The sequence below is a fragment of the Camelina sativa genome, chromosome 5 (genome assembly GCF_030686135.1).
Source record: "Camelina sativa cultivar CO46 ecotype springtype chromosome 5, ASM3068613v1".
Classification (NCBI taxonomy): domain Eukaryota; kingdom Viridiplantae; phylum Streptophyta; class Magnoliopsida; order Brassicales; family Brassicaceae; genus Camelina; species Camelina sativa.
In genome coordinates this window covers 34,652,189-34,671,543 of record NC_141884.1, presented here as the reverse complement: position 1 = coordinate 34,671,543, position 19,355 = coordinate 34,652,189, and the positions used below count along the sequence as shown (strand labels likewise).

General features: G+C 33.4%; 2 protein-coding genes across 3 annotated transcripts; both read right to left on the bottom strand.

Annotated features, from left to right (window-relative positions):
- Positions 1-7,652: 7,652 nt before the first annotated feature.
- On the bottom strand, positions 7,653-10,288 carry LOC104787664 (uncharacterized). Of its 2 annotated transcripts, none has more exons than XM_087451060.1 (8): positions 9,779-10,288; positions 9,433-9,648; positions 9,155-9,340; positions 8,851-9,072; positions 8,531-8,748; positions 8,287-8,434; positions 8,078-8,194; positions 7,653-7,989 (listed from the first exon to the last, which is right to left on the bottom strand). In XM_087451060.1, exons 2-8 carry the CDS (start codon positions 9,580-9,582, stop codon positions 7,909-7,911), a joined length of 1,122 nt encoding a protein of 373 aa, XP_087307186.1. In that variant the 5' UTR covers positions 9,583-9,648; positions 9,779-10,288; the 3' UTR covers positions 7,653-7,908. The 2 variants fall into 2 exon arrangements, with proteins under 2 accessions (XP_087307186.1, XP_087307187.1); XM_087451061.1 differs by having other exon boundaries at positions 9,433-9,644; positions 9,779-10,253.
- Positions 10,289-12,338: 2,050 nt separating this feature from the next.
- On the bottom strand, positions 12,339-14,297 carry LOC147944745 (putative F-box/kelch-repeat protein At1g12870). The gene has a single exon (XM_087451059.1). It carries the CDS (start codon positions 14,187-14,189, stop codon positions 12,441-12,443), a length of 1,749 nt encoding a protein of 582 aa, XP_087307185.1. The 5' UTR covers positions 14,190-14,297; the 3' UTR covers positions 12,339-12,440.
- Between the last annotated feature and the right edge of the window lie 5,058 nt (positions 14,298-19,355).

The window sequence follows — 19,355 nt, the reverse complement described above, 5'->3', positions numbered from 1 at the left end:
AATTTTGCTTACTAAATCTACCACGGACAAGAAGCCTACCACAACACTACGAAAACTATTTCAAAAAACAAACAAAGTATACCAAAAATATCTGTAAGGAGAGAAGGCTGTCGCAAAAATCTGTCACAACAGGCCATTAGTCTACCATAAATATTTTCCCACCCTTTTACATTTGCCGCTACACGCGCTAAAAACAAAAGTCTATCATCAAAGGGAAATTCCTCTACCAACTTAATCTACCGAACCGATTTCATGTACGTCCACCGATAAGTGTACCAACACTACAACTAAGTGTACCATCTACAGTGACCGATAAGTGTACCAAGACTACAACTAAGTGTACCAAAAATATCTGACGTACACCTTTAATCAGTCCACGTGTATAAATCTACTATCAAAGGATCGGTAGACTTAGTCTCAACTTCCAATGTTTTTTTTTTCTAATGGCATTAGCCGTAATTACGTTTTTTCTCAATATTAGTTTCAGGGGTAGTATAGGCACAAGGTGTTAGTCTAGTCATTACAAACAATTGTATGTTGCTTTTGTAATAAGGAAGCTTTTATGCAATATTCTAGTAACTCACCCTTAGAATAAAGGTAATGTTTATTTCTATTAGTTTTAAAAAATAATCAACTATTAAAACCATAACATATAAGTAATTATTTTATTATTATTTTCATAACATATTTAATTATAAGTTAATTACATTCACAAACTATTAAAAACTTATTCATTTATTTAACTTTTTGAAATGCAAAACTTATTTTCCAATTTTAAAAAATCTGATGACTATTCGAGTATATTTAAAAAATTAATTATCACAATAATCTTAAAAATAAATAACATTCCGTGAAAAATTTTAACTTTATTCACCAATTTAAATTTTTGAAAAACAAAAAAGTTGTGTCCTATTTAAAAAATTTAATGACTATTCAAATATATTTAAAAAATTATCAAAAATAGTAATAATAGTAATAATAAGATGTTGACTTTTTAATAATTTCATAATAAATGGTGATTCAGCGATCTTAACATGAGAATGAATTTTTTTGAAAACTCCATACATTAATTGTTCCCTGTTAATTTTCACCACTACTACACTTTATTATTATTATTATTTACCATTTTAATACATTTTTCTCACGGTATTTTAAAACTTAGGATTAGTTTAAGTTGAGTATTCTAAAAAGGAAAAATATCATTAAAATCCCCAAGTTAGCATTTTCGTTGATTTAAAGCATAAACTCTGGATTTGGAGGTAAAAAACAAAAATCTTTTGTTAACTTCCAAATAATTCGCAAACTCTTGTTGACTTTGCCTTTTGAGGCATAACGTTAAGTGGCCAAATGGAGAAATTAGACGTGGTTAATTTTCTGTTAACGAGATCCGTTAATAGCAAAACGACACTGTTTATAACACCCTAAAACCCTCAAATTGAGAAATCGATTCTCATTTTCCCCAAATTTCAAACCCCAATCGATAATCTATTTTCTTCTTCGATTTCTCTCTTCTTCTTCGAGTTCAACAGATGAGTTCTAGCTCAGAGACATCAGTGGTAGCTTTGTTTGACCGTGGAGTGCCATCGAAGTGTGTTTGTGGAGCCGGAATCATCAGTTGAATTCGAAGAAGAAGATCCAATCGAAGAAAAAAGGAGGAATCGCAAATTAGGATTTGTGATTTGGGGATTTTGAGAGGAATTGATAATCGGGTTCGATTTAGGGATGTAATTAATGAATTTTGTTAACGCCTAATTAACCTCGTTTAATATCTACGTCTGGCCAGTTAACGTTGTGCTTCAAACGGCGAAGTCAACAAGACTTCATGATTTAAATAGAAGTCAAGAAAAGAGTGAGGATTTTTTTCAACAAATGAAGACTTCGTGATTTAAATCAACGAAAATGCTACCTTGGGGATTTTAATGACATTTTTTCCGTTCTAAAAATATTGTCTTATCTATTTAATGGCATATGAATGTAGATAATAATGTGAAATATAAAATATATGAATTTGATTTTTAAAAACACAAAAAACAGATTACCATAACTAATAACATTTTATCAAAACTTTTTCCACCACGTTTAATTTTTTTCCACACTTCACGGGTCAAACATATTTTTACACAAAATAATTAAATGCAAATTGAAATAAAACAAAACAATATGAGTAAAACTATTATTATGATACTTTAGATCCCAAATAATAATTCACTTGTAATAATTTTATTTGAAGTGCGGGTTGTTACCTAGTGTTTCTTTACACAGCTTTGACTTCATTAATAGAAATATAAACAAAGGCGTTTTAACAATTCGATAAAATATCAAAATTGTTAAATAGGTTTTGTTTGTTTTGTCACATGAGAAAGTTACTCTAGAGAGCCATCTTAGCTTGTGTTGCATCAAGTTCATCTTCCTTTGTAGGAAGACTGGGTCGTACACGGACTTGAGCGTTTGGAGCGGTTGTTATTGGGCTGAAGAAGTTGCTCTTCTAGCTCTGCTGATGTCTCATGTGCAGCCAGAGTTCCCCAAAATCCAACCCTGAGTTGACTAATTCACCATATCTTCCTGACTCAACAATCCTCCCCTCCCGCATAACCTGAAAGTCCATTTATTTCGTAAGACAAAGTTCGAGTCTTTGGATTTCGAGAAGATAAAAGTAGGAATAATTGTTCTACCAAAATGCAATCGACTTTGTGCAAGAAATCCACTTGATGGGTTACAAGCAATATGGTCTTGCCTTTCAGAGCTCCTCTTACACAATTCTATGCCAAACATCACAATAACAAAATTCTATCCCTTGTTACCTTGAATATATCTGAACTGGTATGAGCATCCACTGCGCTAAAAACATTGTCGAGCAAGTATACAATGCATTCCTGATAGACCGCACATGCGAGCTGTATACGCTGCTTGTGCCCTCCACTGAGATTAATACCGCGTTCCCCAATCTCAGTCTGATCGCCAAACTCCATAATTTGTAGGTCTTTGTCAAGGCAACAGACATTGAGAACTTCTCCGTACTTTGTATCTAACCATTGGATGACCAAACAAGATGTTGTCTTGAACAGTCCCATTTTCGATCCATGATACATAACCTGTGCTACCCAAAAACCCTCACTTAAAAATAAACGAATCAATCAAATGTTCCGAATGTTAGTTCTCTAATTCCCCAAACTACATAAACAAAAAAAAGTCAGCACTTGCCCCAAGTCCTAATAACCCAGAAAGAACAAAGGTTTCCCCATAATCAAAATTAGGGGTCTCCACCAATTCCATACATCAGATTCACGATACAAAAAGTGCAAAACAAATTTAAAAACTCCTTAATCTCAATTTTACACAAATGAAATAGCCACAAAGAATCGAACAGTAGAATTAAGGGATGCGTTTTGCTTCAAGCCATGTTTCTTAATCTTCTTTGTTTGTGTATGATAATCTTCTTCTCCATCTTCTCTCTTAACATCCATCTCTCTCTGGTTGTATCAGGTTTTTCTTAGTCTTCTGCTCCATCTCCGATTAATCTCTCTCAAGCTCGATCCGTCTTAAGTTTTTTTGTTTGTTTTCAGATTAGCATCTTTTTTTGTTTGTGAATTCGTTTCATATGACACAAATTATTGTGATGTGTCAAGAAGTAAAGGAGAAAAATGTTTAGGTGTAAAAAAATGTGTTTCAAAAAAAAAAAAAAATTGAAAAAAAAGTGTAAAAAAATGAAGCTGAGCTGTATTAATAAAATAATTTTATTGGTTGAAAAATAATCTGATATGTCAGCTCCAGGTTACCAAAAAATGCTTAGGTGTCAACACAGGAAAAAAACGCATTCTGTTTTTAGTGTATTGACTAGGATAGTACCCGCGCTATGCCGCGGGATTGTTTTATATTTTATTTTTATTTTTATTTATTTTCATAATTTTATATGTTTTTGTAATTAAAAATAACAATCACCGATGACTGATTACGGCGGCTGGGTCTGTTCTCCGCGGTACAGAATAAGAAGAATGTCCATTGCCATTGATGAATCCACCTTATGATCAAAAAATGCTTCTATTTACGAATCTACAGGTTTAAAATCTCTCTTGATGATTTGATTCTATTTGATTTATGTCTTTATTATATTATATTATGTTCGGAAAAATTATGAGAAAAATTTAACGATTTCTAAATATTATAATGTTTTTTTCCATTCTACTGCAATAATTTGAGTTCAACCGAATCAGTCTACATAGAAGAAATCACAGACCCAACGTCTCTTTTTCTCTCATTTTTATATTGACGAGATCAAAGCCTCACTCATGACATCTCTACATGATACCTCACTTCTCCTATTCCAGTTAAGGAGATTTTGTGTCCTAGACTCCTAGCCGTTTCTCTCTTTTGATAAGACGGAGTCAACCAAACACCAATGACGACAACCTTAGCAGAAATCGCAGGCACTAAAAAAGCTAACATGTTGCCATCTCTCGTTCATGAAAGTAAAGAGATCGAGCCAAAGTTATCTTGAACAGTCCCATTTTCGATCCATGATACATAACCTGTGCTACCCAAAAACCCTCACTTAAAAATAAACGAATCAATCAAATGTTCCGAATGTTAGTTCTCTAATTCCCCAAACTACATAAACAAAAAAAAGTCAGCACTTGCCCCAAGTCCTAATAACCCAGAAAGAACAAAGGTTTCCCCATAATCAAAATTAGGGGTCTCCACCAATTCCATACATCAGATTCACGATACAAAAAGTGCAAAACAAATTTAAAAACTCCTTAATCTCAATTTTACACAAATGAAATAGCCACAAAGAATCGAACAGTAGAATTAAGGGATGCGTTTTGCTTCAAGCCATGTTTCTTAATCTTCTTTGTTTGTGTATGATAATCTTCTTCTCCATCTTCTCTCTTAACATCCATCTCTCTCTGGTTGTATCAGGTTTTTCTTAGTCTTCTGCTCCATCTCCGATTAATCTCTCTCAAGCTCGATCCGTCTTAAGTTTTTTTGTTTGTTTTCAGATTAGCATCTTTTTTTGTTTGTGAATTCGTTTCATATGACACAAATTATTGTGATGTGTCAAGAAGTAAAGGAGAAAAATGTTTAGGTGTAAAAAAATGTGTTTCAAAAAAAAAAAAAAATTGAAAAAAAAGTGTAAAAAAATGAAGCTGAGCTGTATTAATAAAATAATTTTATTGGTTGAAAAATAATCTGATATGTCAGCTCCAGGTTACCAAAAAATGCTTAGGTGTCAACACAGGAAAAAAACGCATTCTGTTTTTAGTGTATTGACTAGGATAGTACCCGCGCTATGCCGCGGGATTGTTTTATATTTTATTTTTATTTTTATTTATTTTCATAATTTTATATGTTTTTGTAATTAAAAATAACAATCACCGATGACTGATTACGGCGGCTGGGTCTGTTCTCCGCGGTACAGAATAAGAAGAATGTCCATTGCCATTGATGAATCCACCTTATGATCAAAAAATGCTTCTATTTACGAATCTACAGGTTTAAAATCTCTCTTGATGATTTGATTCTATTTGATTTATGTCTTTATTATATTATATTATGTTCGGAAAAATTATGAAAAAAATTTAACGATTTCTAAATATTATAATGTTTTTTTCCATTCTACTGCAATAATTTGAGTTCAACCGAATCAGTCTACATAGAAGAAATCACAGACCCAACGTCTCTTTTTCTCTCATTTTTATATTGACGAGATCAAAGCCTCACTCATGACATCTCTACATGATACCTCACTTCTCCTATTCCAGTTAAGGAGATTTTGTGTCCTAGACTCCTAGCCGTTTCTCTCTTTTGATAAGACGGAGTCAACCAAACACCAATGACGACATATGGATTCAACTAAAACGACAGCAAAATAACTTTGGCTCGATCTCTTTACTTTCATGAACGAGAGATGGCAACATGTTAGCTTTTTTAGTGCCTGCGATTTCTGCTAAGGTTGTTGTGTGCTCGTGATGCTCAGTTTGCTTTTTTTTTTTTGTTAACGTGGTGAGAGAAAGAAACAGAGAAATTAGTGGAATTGATATTTTTTCAATTCTATTAAAATCTCTCTTTTATTCTATTAAAGGGTTGCAAAATATAATTGTTAGAATTTACGAGAAAGATTTGAAAGTATTTAGAATGCTTGTAAATCTATCGTATATTATGGGAATGACGTCCTATTTCCCCTCGTAACTATAACATCGTATCAAATCTACACAGAACTTTAACCTCGTTACGTGTCTCCCTAAATCAATAGTTTTAGACCTATTTCCACCCAAATCAATAGTTTTATTGTCATTTCCCCCTCAAAATATCAAATATCATCTATTACTCCTTGAATCTGGATTTATGTGGTTTACTATTGGTTTAATAATTGCTTAACCAACTAATTAATCTTATTAACCGGATTAAACCTTATTTCAACCCGATTTCAAATTAAACCCATCAAAACCTAACATTAAGAACCTATACCGGTTCTTCCCTCTTCCCCAGCCTCCTTAAAAAAATCTCCAAACTGAGACAAAAAATCACCAACCTCGAACAACCCTTCTGGATAAGTATTCTATTCACTTGAAAGATTAGAGGTTGAGAACTTATGTGTTGATTGATTATAACGTGATACACATACAGAATCACATACATATATACTCGAGAGAAAGAGTTCTTTAGAAATCAGATCCATACAAATAATGAAATAGAATTAACTATGATTATATTGTGGAACTTCGTTGATCTTACGTGATTGATCCATCTTAACCCAGATTAACTATGCCGAAGCAGCTTGATGACCAATCCATCTTAACTCAAACTGAACCAACTTCAATTATTGTTAAACGTGACCAATATCAATCTTCTACATCACTAAACCAATTTTTAAGACTCTTTACTAAATAGAACCAAACGTTTCATAAAAATCACGAAGTAAAATTTTTTTTATTGAATTCTATGTATGAATTCTTTCATCCAATTTCATCCAATAAAAATTCTTTAAATCTATTCAATCAAATTTTATTGAATTCTTTCGTCCAATTATTTTAAGCCCACTTATTTTAAAAAGTAAGTCCAACAAAATAAGATTAAGTTTAATAGAAAAAGTGACATGGAAAAAAGAGACTTATCATAGGTTAAGACATGTTGAGTTGTATTATTTAAAATGTTTTTATTGGTTAACAATTTTACTGAGATGTCAAGCTGAGAATAACCTAAAATGCTGAGTTGTCAGATAGGGAGAACAACACATTCTACTTTTATTGTATTGATTATAAACGCTTAGGTGAAAATCAACCTTAACAGTTCACATTATTCATGCATCTATTTTTACCCATTACTCTGTCTTGTCTTCTCAATCCCTATAAACCATTTATTGAACCAAACCGGTTCATTCACCGGTTCGCTACTTTTTTTTCTTTCTCTTTTGGTTCGCTATTCTTTCTGTAATGCAAATGTATGATTTCAATTCCTAGTTGGTCAGGTAAATACTAAAACCAGAAAAAAAAATGAATTATGAAAGATTGCTTACGAACTAATTCTATACAATCGAAGATTATATACTTGATCCTACATCACATTAATATTTTTAGTCAAATAAATGTGTACACATGACATAGCTAAATAAGTGATCCCAGCAATGTATATAATGAAATTAATCGAGAGGCTAATGAAATCAATGTGTTTTTTTATTTAATTGTATTTGAACCATAAAAGAGAGTGAAAACAAAAGTATAGAAAACAGAATGAAATTTTGGAAAAACCATGAAAGAGTTAAATGTGGTGGATTTTCGAATTGAGAGAAATAGTGAGAGAAAGCAAAAGTATAGAAAACAGAATGAAATTTTGGAAAAACCATGAAAGAGTTAAATGTGGAAACTCGAAGCTAGTTTTATAAACCACTACACTAGTTTAAAAACATTCTCCTCAGTCGTTCTTGACACTGGCAACACTCTCACACCAGTCTTTCATACTTTGCAACAGTGGCAAACTTGACAAGGGCTCTATCTGCAAACAGAAGAAAATAGTAAAATCAGTAACACACACACGCACAACTTTTACTTACACCCATTTTCATTATATTTTTACCACTTACTCTTTGAAAGGCTTCAATAAGGTCTCCCTGAGAGACTTTTAACAAGCTGGAATGTGAGCTAGGTTCGTCATGTACCTCTCTAGTTAACCGAGCAGAGCTCGCCAGGTCACACAACCGCTACCATAAGCAAAAAAAACAAAAGCCATGTAAAACTTGCAAACATAGAATAGTACAGTACTTCGACTTGTAGAAAAAAAATTAAAGCATACCTCAAGCTCCTTCGGATTATAGCCATACGTGAGGGTACCGAACATTTGAAGATCGATACTATCACTGACTTCAATATCCTTTTCCTGAAGAATCTTCTTCAAAATTAACGTCCTTATCAAAGCAGCAGGTGGATTCACGAGTATCAATCTGTATAAAGATCAAATGAGATTGTAGTTAGTTTGGATCACAACTTGAGACCTTGTAAAACTAGAAAAAAACCTATTAAGGGAGTCTTTACTGTACCTCTGCCCAAATAATCTTATAACCATCTTGTCAAGCACATACGGCCTACTTAAACAAAGCACGACAAATATATCCTTCTTACTCCGAGGGTAAGAAAGAAAATCAACAAGGGCAGCACCCCATTTACAGAGCGTTTCATCATCAAAAAAGAGAAGCGAGTTCATGCTTTTTTGTGAAAAAGCATGATGAACCAAGTAGGAGTCTTGAGGTTCATGATTCTGATAGAAAAGACAAGACGAAAACTATGAGAGATAAACTACTGTGAGGCACTCTACTGTATATTAATATATACCGTGTTTCAAAAAGGTATATTGGTTTACCTTGTGAGGAACAACATTTATCTGGATATTTAATTCCTCACACACAGATCGGAGAAGAACCTTCTTCCCAGACTGCTCAGGACCCACAATTGCTATGCAACCTCGTAGACCGAGTAGCTCCCTAAGTTTCTTTCTCTCCTTCTCTAAGCCGGATAATAGAAAATTATCCACATCACTCAGAGCCATCTTCTCAACATCACTCCCAGGACACATCTTATTGACCTAATCCACAGAAGGGTTCCATTCTTATTTCAAATCCTACCTAATCACATGATCAATCGAGAGTTTCTACTCGAGAACTAACCTGTCGTTGCTCCATGGGTGTATGTTGTAAATGAAGCAGAGGCTTCCGTCTAGCTAGAGCCAACAACTTGTATTTCCTTTGAAGAACACAGATTGGTCTCTGGAACCGAAGTGAGGCTTGATAAGGGTTACAGCAAATGAGGTCCCCTGACCTTCGGACCTGATCAAGTTCTTTACTCGACCATGGCTGGAAAAGAAGATAAAGAAAGAGACGCTAAAAGTCTGGAAACTTAACAAACAAGTCCAAAGTCTTGAACATGAAAACGATGCATTACATACGTTTCTTGAGAGCTCATCAATCTTGGCTTTGCACTCGGAAGGAGTGCGTTTGCAGGAGAATGTCGAATAACTCAGAGATACGAATGAGGATCCATCATTATAACCCTTTAGTAGTTCTTCAATCTCCTTCTTGGACCATCGTGGAGCCATATTCTCTAGCTTCTTCTGAACTCCTTCTTGAACTCTTCGTTTTCTTCTTTGAATCTTGGTGCCTGCCTTTGAGTTAAGATTGTATGGGGTATTCTATTTAGAATCCTCTATTATATATGACTCTAAAAATAAAAAATAAAACACGAAATAAAAAGACGAATTTTGAAAACAAAAATTTCTAAGGAACCATACATACCTCCTCAGAGGCATTTCGTCGAACAGGTAGTAAACGAAACCCAAAACGTTTACTAAGTTTTTTTTATTCTCCATCTTCTCACCTTCTCCACCGAAAATTTCGGACTCCACCGTTACATGAGACCCAGTGTACTTGAATATGTGAAGAGAGCTCTACTTTGAGAGGATCCGGTTCTTCTCTATGAAAAAACTCCGTTGAAGAAAACTCAAAGGACTTGACGGCGAAGAAGTCACCGGAGTTTGCCATTGCAATTGATAGCGTTTCTGTTGAGCCTCGCCCAATGATTGGTCCTCTTATCCAGCTTTGTTCCGCCATTGGAACAGAGCAAGAAAATAAAAACAGAGGAGGTAAAGAGAGAGAGAGAGCGAAAAAAAAAAAAAAAAAAAAAAAGGAAATACTTGTGATGTGATTATATATAATAATAAACACATTCTCACACTCGACAAAAAAAAAAAAACAAAAAAAAAAAAATGTAATATGATTGGCGTGGGGTTTTTGGTGTCTTAATACAAATTCTGAACAGAGATGACATTCTTTTTTTTTATATATAAATTTTTATTTTAATCTTTTTTTCTTATCCTTCGATTATTAAGCACCAAAACGTTACCTTATCTTCCACTTTTTTATTTATTTATTATAGATAATTGTTTCCTTCAAATCTAATACATCCGACTTAGTTCGAATTTCAAATCGCGGGTTGTACAAAAAAGAAGAAGAATAAAAAAATATAATTTGAGCGAGTTGATCATTGGTATAACGAGAAGTTGTCCAAAGAGAAAGAAGGACAATATGTTTGGGGAAGAAGTGGGAACTTTCATTAGTTATTATTTCCGCATCTCAAGGGCTCTCGATCAAGTCATTTCGAACACGTTACACACCATTGCATGTATGTACACGTACATGTGTATGTTACGGCATACGTTTTGTGTGTACGCATCTCACCCTTATCAGTTCGAGAGGAGAATATTAGTTCTTGAAAAATGTTTGATAAATAAATAACCCAAAAAACCGAATAAACTGATAAAACCAAACCCGGCCCCAAAGTCTTTCCTCCGTTACATATACTCATATTTGAGATGTGATAACAATTTTCAATTTAATTTTTTTTTCTGATAGGTGAAGATTTAGAATCAGATGGATGATGAAATTTCTGAATTGAAGTCGGACTCGAACATCCTTACCATCGACTTTCCACCGAAAACAGTCATCGTTGGAATCAGAATGTAATTGACTTGTCCATCCGAGTAATAAAGTCTGATTTGTAAATATTCATAACCAGCTAGAAGGTGATTTATGAACCTCAAGCGAAAAGAATGTAATCATGTTGAGTTTGGAGATAAAGAATATAAAAACGAGAGGATCAAAAGGTTCTAAGCAATTTATGTGTTACCGACAATTTTAGCCTTTTACTAGATTAATCCATCCTTAGGAAGAAGATATTGCCTAATAAGAATGAAGCGTCTCTATCCTTTTAAAAAATTTATCATCATTTTTAGTCATTTATCTCAATATGTGACATAATTTGGGTTTGGGAGAAGATAAAGAACATGAGCACATTTGCATCCATGGAAAAAAAGCAGTTTCATGAGGGAACTACATGATGATACAAGCTTCACGATCAATCTTCTAGCTTTTACCTTTAATTTACCTAACATATTAGAAAACTACTGTCGAGAGATATAAGATTTTGCTCCATTTTTTTTTTTTTTTTTGCTAAACATATAAATATCATTTAGCTGCAATGTTTGATATTTAGTTTCCAAAAATGATAAAGTTGAAATAACATGATCTTAGTTATCCTTCAAACTTTCTTATAAATGCATATATTTATCTAATAAATAAATCTTTTTTAAAATGAATTTCTCAGTAATAGTTTTAAAACTTTTATTAAAGTAAATAAATTAATCATTTGTAATAAGCTAAAGTAAAAATAATTCTTAATAAAAATGTATTAGACTAAGAATAAATTAATACAAATTATAAAAATATTTTTGTGGCCTAGCGCAGCTTTTTATCTAGTTCATATTAGATATAAAAAGGACAACCCCTTATACGAGATTATACTCACTTGTACTATCGAAGATTCTGAGCTGCAGAATACTTTTTTCTAAGACTGAATTTTTTTTTGACGACCGCGAATCAAACAAGTTACCGTCAATGTTTGATATCGTCGTCGTTCATGAGGTCTATTCTCTCTTAAGCAGGTTTGAACAAGTAAAGTAGTGTTTGTATTCCAATTCCATCCTCGTCAAACAAATTAGAACACAAAGAGATTTGCTAAATCGTAATTTTACTAATTATCGATAATTGTATTATTCTATGGCTACAAGGAAATTATCCTCCAGAATATATATGTGAAATCCACTTTGACGTAGAACTCTAACCATGCACTACTATAACAATATTAGGAAACTCCAAATAGAAACCGAATACGGAATACTTAAATAAATAAAAGATAAGGAAAATAGAATGAAAAACCACACAAGTAGGATGAGATCCAAGCACTTCTTCTTAATATCCTTTGAAGAAGCATCATGGTGAACTAATAGATGATCAAAAATAATCCAAATTAAGTCTGAAACTTGCACTGAAAAATATGACAACGTTCAACAAGATGTCATATAATGTGACACTAATTAAAATCCATTTTAAGAACTTGAAATTAACTCATAAAGGGAGAGACTAAACTTGGAAAAAAAGGAACAAGGAGACTGTCACGAAGAGGAGAACAAGACAAGATGTGATATGTAGAGTTTGGGGGTTGAAATAGGAGGGGCTCCAGGAATTGCTTAAAGAGCATCACCTTGTTACCATTCTTGGAAATTGCCGCAGGGTGGAAGAGTGAAGTCTCATCATGAGGCGTATAGCAAGTGGGGTTAATCTTGTTCAAGTCAATGGAGAACAACTTGTCCATTTTCAATAATGCCCCACCAGTGTTGTGGTTAGTGAGCCTCCAAACGTGTTGCATGCCATCTCCATTTGTCTCTAAAGCCCACACAAGACGACGGTCGTCGTCTATGCTACCGAAGCTCATATCAACAACGGATGATGATAATGTCTCAATAATAGGATTTGGAATGACTTGAAACATGTCCGTGTGAAGATCAAAAGCAATCAATTTGGTCAAGTCTAGGTGGAACCAATAAAGCCATCCGTTTGCAAAAGTTGGTAAGTTGGTGTTGTTTAAGCGATGTTCAGGAAGAGGTGGAGGCACCTGCCTCCATTGCTTGACTTCAAAATCGAATATATCGCATGATAAGGTGGTATTGTACTTGTTAATATTATGTAACCACACTATTTTGTGTGTTCCAGTAACGTAGTCTTTTCCAAATCCTGGCAAAGGGACCTCTGAGTCATTGTTGTCTATTTGAAAGTTGGCAAGAGGAAGCTTGTAGGACCATCTCGTGGCTGGGTTTATCACTGTAATTTCTCTTGTGGAGGCATACAAGCAGACAAGACCATCGATACTATCAGAAGGACTCCCATATTCGTCGCTAGTAGGTATCCCTTTATCATCGCTAATATGATATCCTTCTTCTTCTTCTTCTACTAGACAAGCGGAAGACCACTCCAACCTCATAGTCTTTAGAGCAACTTTCCTATACCAGCTTCTATACCTTGTATAAGAATATAAACACACAACTTTGGGTTCCTGTGTTTTCTGATGCAACATGTGTCTTTCCTTAAAAGATTTGGACCTTATCGTACCTCTCCAGTGTTTAGACACGGTTTGGAATCTCAACAGGGATTTCACTGGTAGTCGCAACATAACTTGTTCTAACACATCGTGGTTAAGTATCTCATCAGTTCCCTCCCTTCTTCTTTTTCTTTTGCTTGCTCTTTCAATTATCTTCCATGATGTTGCATCATCTCTCCTGTCTTCACTTCTTCTCCGATGTAAGTCTTCAGTTTTTCTTTCTCTTCGTGATGACCACAAAGACCAAGAGAATTTGTCTTCCCCGTTGCTCTTCCTCTTCCATGATGTTGCATCATCTCGCCTGTCTTCACTTCTTCTCCGATGTAACTCTTCAGTTCTTCTTTCTCTTCGTGACCACAAAGACCAAGAGATTTTGTCTTTTCCGTTGCTCTTCCTCTTCCATGATGATGCACCGTCATATTCATCTCTTCTTCTCCTTCCTCTCCATGAAGACGGTGCAATCTTTCCCTTTTCCATGGATGATAGATCATCTGATCTCCAACTTTTGTCTTCAATTCTTCTTCCTCTTTGTGACAACGACGACCAAGAGATGTTGTGTTTTCTGTCCCTCTTCCATGATGATGTACCATCGTAGTATTCATCTCTTATCTTCTTCCTCCATCTTTGAGACAGTCTCTCTTCTTCACTTCTTCTCCTTCCTCTCTCTGAACACGACGCTATCTTTCCACTTTCGTGGCTCTTCCTCCCCTCCATCGATGATAAAGATTATCCTCCGAGATCCGATGTGTGTTAACGCTTCTTTTTCTAAGTACTACTTTTTGCTTTCTCTTTCTAACGACAACGTACGAAGACCAAGTAATATTCGCCTTCTTCGTGTCTTCAATGATCTTCTTATGATCTCTCTCTGCCTCCAATATATATATATAAACATTGGCTTCTCCTACCGACTCTGGAACTAGGAATTCTTTCTAGTTTCATGTATATCCAAAAGCCTAGTGGTAATTATTATCTGAGAAGATAAACTCAAAGAACAAAGAAAAGATATAGTTGTAATTTATTCATATATATATTTTAATTTATGAAAGATGTTAATTTTAAGTAAGCCATTGTTTTTGTTTATTAAAGATAGAGTTGTAATTTATTCATAATATAAAGAGAGATGTATATTATGAAAACACATTCTTTATTGTTTTTGCATTAAAATAAAAATTAATGCAAAGGAATTCACATGTTTTCTTTGAGTATGTCCGAATCTTATTTCTCACATCATTTTTTTTTTTTTAGTATATCTACTGAGGACTTTGAAGGATATACAAACAGTGTAAGCTTCCTACAGAAAATTTACACCGTTACAAACTCGCATAAGGGGAAGAAACGAATAATGGCCAGTTATATGTTCAGTTAGTTCCATTGAGAAAATTAATTAATGAATAAAAGAACTTAACTCATCTTCTACAAGTAAAACCAAAGAATGACTTATGTAAAAGAAAAGGGAAAATGACTAACAAGCCTAGAATTTTACTGAAGAAGAAGAGTGGACAAATGATAATAATTAACTAAGACATTAAAAGCAAAATAAAAACTAGACCACATCAATAGAATTTGTTGAATAAGCTTTTAGATCTTTCGCTTTCTTTCCAAACAAGCTATCCCATCTATTCTTGAGCTGTAAAATCTCCATCATCACAATCGCAAAGGTTGCAATTGCACATATAATTGTGGTGTATGCGATCTTTAGCTCTTGCACGGATCTTCCGGTGTTAGACTCGTTTATGGAAAATGGCCGAGTTATGAAAGGACGGCTGACTTAAGAGCATAAATCAGCATGTAGTTACGGTTGACTTAATGAAATCTGTCTGAGTTATGAGAAAATGACTGACTTAAGAGCATAACTCAGCCATAAGTACGACTAAGTTTTTATTCGATGGTTGAGTCGTCAAAATTTTTACTGAGTTAATACTTCGACACGGCTGAATTAACTTTCTCCGGCTGGCTGAGTTATTAACAATGGCTTTTACTTATGAGATGTCGTTACTGCTGAGTTATGATTAAATACTATAACTCAGCCGTCATTAGCTGACTTATTGGAAAACTCAGCCATTTTACGGCTGACTTAGTAGCAAAAGATTAATTATACCATTCAGTTATGGCCGACTTATTAAACGTTACGGCTGAGTTACAGATTTTCAGTTGAGTTATGACATTAAGCGGCTGAGTTTGGCAGCCGTTTTTTTGTTTTTTTAATTATTGTAATAGTATTCATGTTGCGGCTGAGTTATAATTTTGTTTGATGGCTGATTTAATTAGGCTGATTTACATTTTCATTTGGTGGCTGACTTGCCGCACACATATTTACATGTCATCATTCCATGTCATCATCTTCTAAGGAAATATGAAATGTCTTTTTTCGACTCTTCTTCTACACCTGGTTCAAAAGTGAAGGATTTACATGTTCATCAACTTGTTCTTCACATCAACAGAGATATCCATAACTTCATTTTCTTCATTCTTCTTCAATTTCGTTCATGAATCCAGTTCCGGTAATTGTTGTTTCCAATAATTGGGTAAAGAAACACATAAATATATTTAACACCAACGATAGAGGGTGTAGAGTTTTGTAGATAGATGCGGAAACAACGCACGACAAAATTGTGAAGTTGGTTCTCGATGACTACGGATTGAACGCATTGAGCCATCAGCTAAAGCTGAGCTATATGTTCTCGAACAAGGTTTGTGTTGGCTGAGTGATTTATATACAGCCGAGTAGCAATATAACTCAGCCATCATATGAATCTACGAGACCTTTCGTTTCCCTTAAGTATTATAACTCAGCCGCCAAGTAATAAAATTCAGCAGTTTACTTCCAGTTTATTTCTTGTTATAAGTCAGCCACAAAGCATTATAACTCTGTCGTCATATGAATCTACGAGACCTTTCGTTTTCTCTTAAGTATTATAAATCAACCGTGAAGTAATATAAATCAGTCGTGTACTTTCAGTTTATTTCTTGTTACGACACCTTTCATTTTCCTTTGAGTATTATAACTCAGCCGTCAAGTACTAAAATTCAGTTGTTTACTTTCAGTTTATTTCTTGTTATAAGTCAGCCACAAAACATTATAACTCAGCCGTCATATGAATCTACGAGACCTTTCGTTTTTACTTGAGTATTATAACCCAGCCGTCAAGTAATAAAATTCAGCTGTTTACTTTCAGTTTATTTTTGTTATAAGTCAGCGACAAAACATTATATCTCAGCTGTTGTATGACGTAGAATAGTTTGCTAATGTGTATTTTCTTAATATTTTTAAAATTAAAAATGAAAATTTAATCCAGGATGATAATTGTAATTACACCCATAACACTAAATATATAATAATTTTTAAAAATGTATAATACACCAGCAATATTCCTATTTTTCTATAATATCTGAGTAATTTTTATTTTATTTTATCGGAGAACACGAACTTGGTTAAGATTTCGGAAGAAGAGATTATCTTATTATATAAAGTTGGATTTTAAAATTAGTCTTTAACAAGATTTTGACATGTGCCAAGTTATCAATCTGAGATTTTGACATGTGTAAAATTTAATATTTAATAGGAGGAATTTGATTACAACAAAAACAAAATATTTGTTTTAAAACATATTAATAATATAAAAAGATAATTATCAAAAATTACAAAAAAATATAGAAAATTACAAAGTTTTTTAAATAATTATAAGGATATATATATATATATATATATATATATATATATATATATTTCATAAAATTTGAAATTATAAGAGAAATACCCTAAACTAGCACTAATTTATGTTTTTCTTCCAAAGTTAGCACACAAGTTCAAATATTCCAAAAGTAGCATTATTATGATTTTTTCTTAAATAATAAAATTAATTATTATTTTGTTACTTACAATTTTGAAAGCTTAAGTAAAGCTTCCAATGATGTTTGACGTGAAGCTTCCGATCTTCTTCTTCTTCTTCATATATCAGTTTTGATCTTAGATTTTGAGATTTCTGACGTGATTCTTATGGCTTTTAATTAAAAAATTAGACAAATTTGCAGTCAATCTGATCTGATGATTATTGGAAGAAGATGAAGAAGAAGAAGCAGAACGAAGATGGAAGAAGAAATAAAGGAGGAACAAAGATGGAAGAAGAAGAAAAATGAAGAATGAAGATGGAAGAGTTTTGAGAAGAACGAAGATTGGTCGGAGACGCCACGTCGTTGCCGTGTAACGGAGACGCGAGGTCCTCGTTACTCTGTTCTCAGCCAGAACCTTCTTTGAGATTCTAGAATAAATTCTTCTACGATATGTACGTTTGATTAAGAGTGGTGGTCTCAGAGCTAAACCAATGTTTGGGTATTGAAATTGTTAGGAAATGTTGGGTAATGAATAAAATCTGATTATGAGTGGTGGCTTGAATTGTTGGGTATTGGAATCTGAACTGTGAATGAAATGGAAAATCATGGGTAATCTTGAAGCTGAAATGTGTATTTGAGTGCTACTCTCTCCTATGTGGACACCAAAGTTGTTGCATACCAAGTGTTTGATATAATGTCATTGATAACAAAGCAGTTGGTAAAGAGTACGAAAGTTTGTCATCGTCTTCGATGTCGATGTCTTCGGCTTGTACTTCGTCGATGATGGAGTTGGCTAGTAGTGTTGATGATGCAGAGTACAGCGGGGGAGCATCTTCTGGTTATGATCATCGTCATTTTTGGGATTTCTGATTATTTAGGAAAATCTTCCTAAATTGCAAGAATGTCTTCCTAGACATCGTGAAATCCTTCCTAAATCTAAAGAAATGAGTTTTTGGATCTTTTAGTTTATGTTTTGCCATAATGTACCACATATTACTCTATATTTGGTGAGTGATATTTGATTTTATTTTGTGCACATCATGATATTTTATCTATATATGAAAGATTAAAAATTTTGATTTTGTTTCTTCCTAAATATTTTAGGAAGGCTATCATGAAGTTTAAGGTTTTCTTCCTAAATATTATTGAATCCTTCCTAAAATTTAAATAAATGTGTTTTTGGTGTTTTGCCACAATATGTGAAAGATTACTCTATTAGTGAGAGGTAATGATATCACTTAACAATATCCAGACTTTTTATGAAGGTAATCCTTAAGTTCCAATTTTTTAATGAAGGTCATCCTAAAGTTTAATGACGCTTTCCTGAATTTCGTAAAATCTTTCCTAAATTTCGTGGAAAGTGTTGTTGGATGCTGGTTTTTCAAGATGCAAGAAATCAGAAAGGATTCTAAAAAATACATAGAACTTAAACAAGAAGAAAAAACAGAATAAAATTTTTCTCCTATTTTATCCCTTTTCAGTTGGTAATAGGTAAGATTAATATGTTGACCCAAAAAAAAGATTAATATATGCCTCTTCTTTTCCTAATACTGTATTTTAAAATTTAATGTAGTAATTTTGATAATTTTATTTAATTTATATTTTCATCTTTTTATTATTTGGGATTCATATATTATTGTGCTTATAATTTTCTATTGTTTCTTTAATTATGTCAAGTTAATTTTCTTCTAATTTCTCTAACCTTGATTGGTTATTTGGTTGGTCATAAACTTTTTTTTTTTTGCAAACATAATTGTTACCATTATCCGTTCAATCCCAAAAGGAGATAACGAGTAGAAGCTCATCAACCTAATGGATGGATAAAATAGGCTAATCAAACACAAGCTTACAACAAATGTAGCTAGATAGATTGGAAAAAAAAATCGTTGTTGATAGATCCATATGAGCTCAAAGACTGTGACACCATGGTTTGCGGAAAGGTTTAAAAGAATTAATTTGGCCACATATGTCACCAAAATGTACTTATTTTTCGGTCAAGGGTCCTGAGGGAACTTCATGATGAGTGACCTTCCTGGAAGTGATTGTCGA

Excerpts from the sequence above, each read along its gene's own strand:
- LOC104787664 (XM_087451060.1), bottom strand. The coding sequence starts at position 9,582 with ATGGCTCCACGATGGTCCAAGAAGGAGATTGAAGAACTACTAAAGGGT. Across the intron at positions 9,073-9,154 it reads CACCCATGGAGCAACGACAG|GTCAATAAGATGTGTCCTGG; the intron begins GTTAGTTCTCGA and ends TCTGTGGATTAG. Across the intron at positions 8,749-8,850 it reads TAAATGTTGTTCCTCACAAG|AATCATGAACCTCAAGACTC; the intron begins GTAAACCAATAT and ends CTTTTCTATCAG.
- LOC147944745 (XM_087451059.1), bottom strand. The coding sequence starts at position 14,189 with ATGGAGGGGAGGAAGAGCCACGAAAGTGGAAAGATAGCGTCGTGTTCA.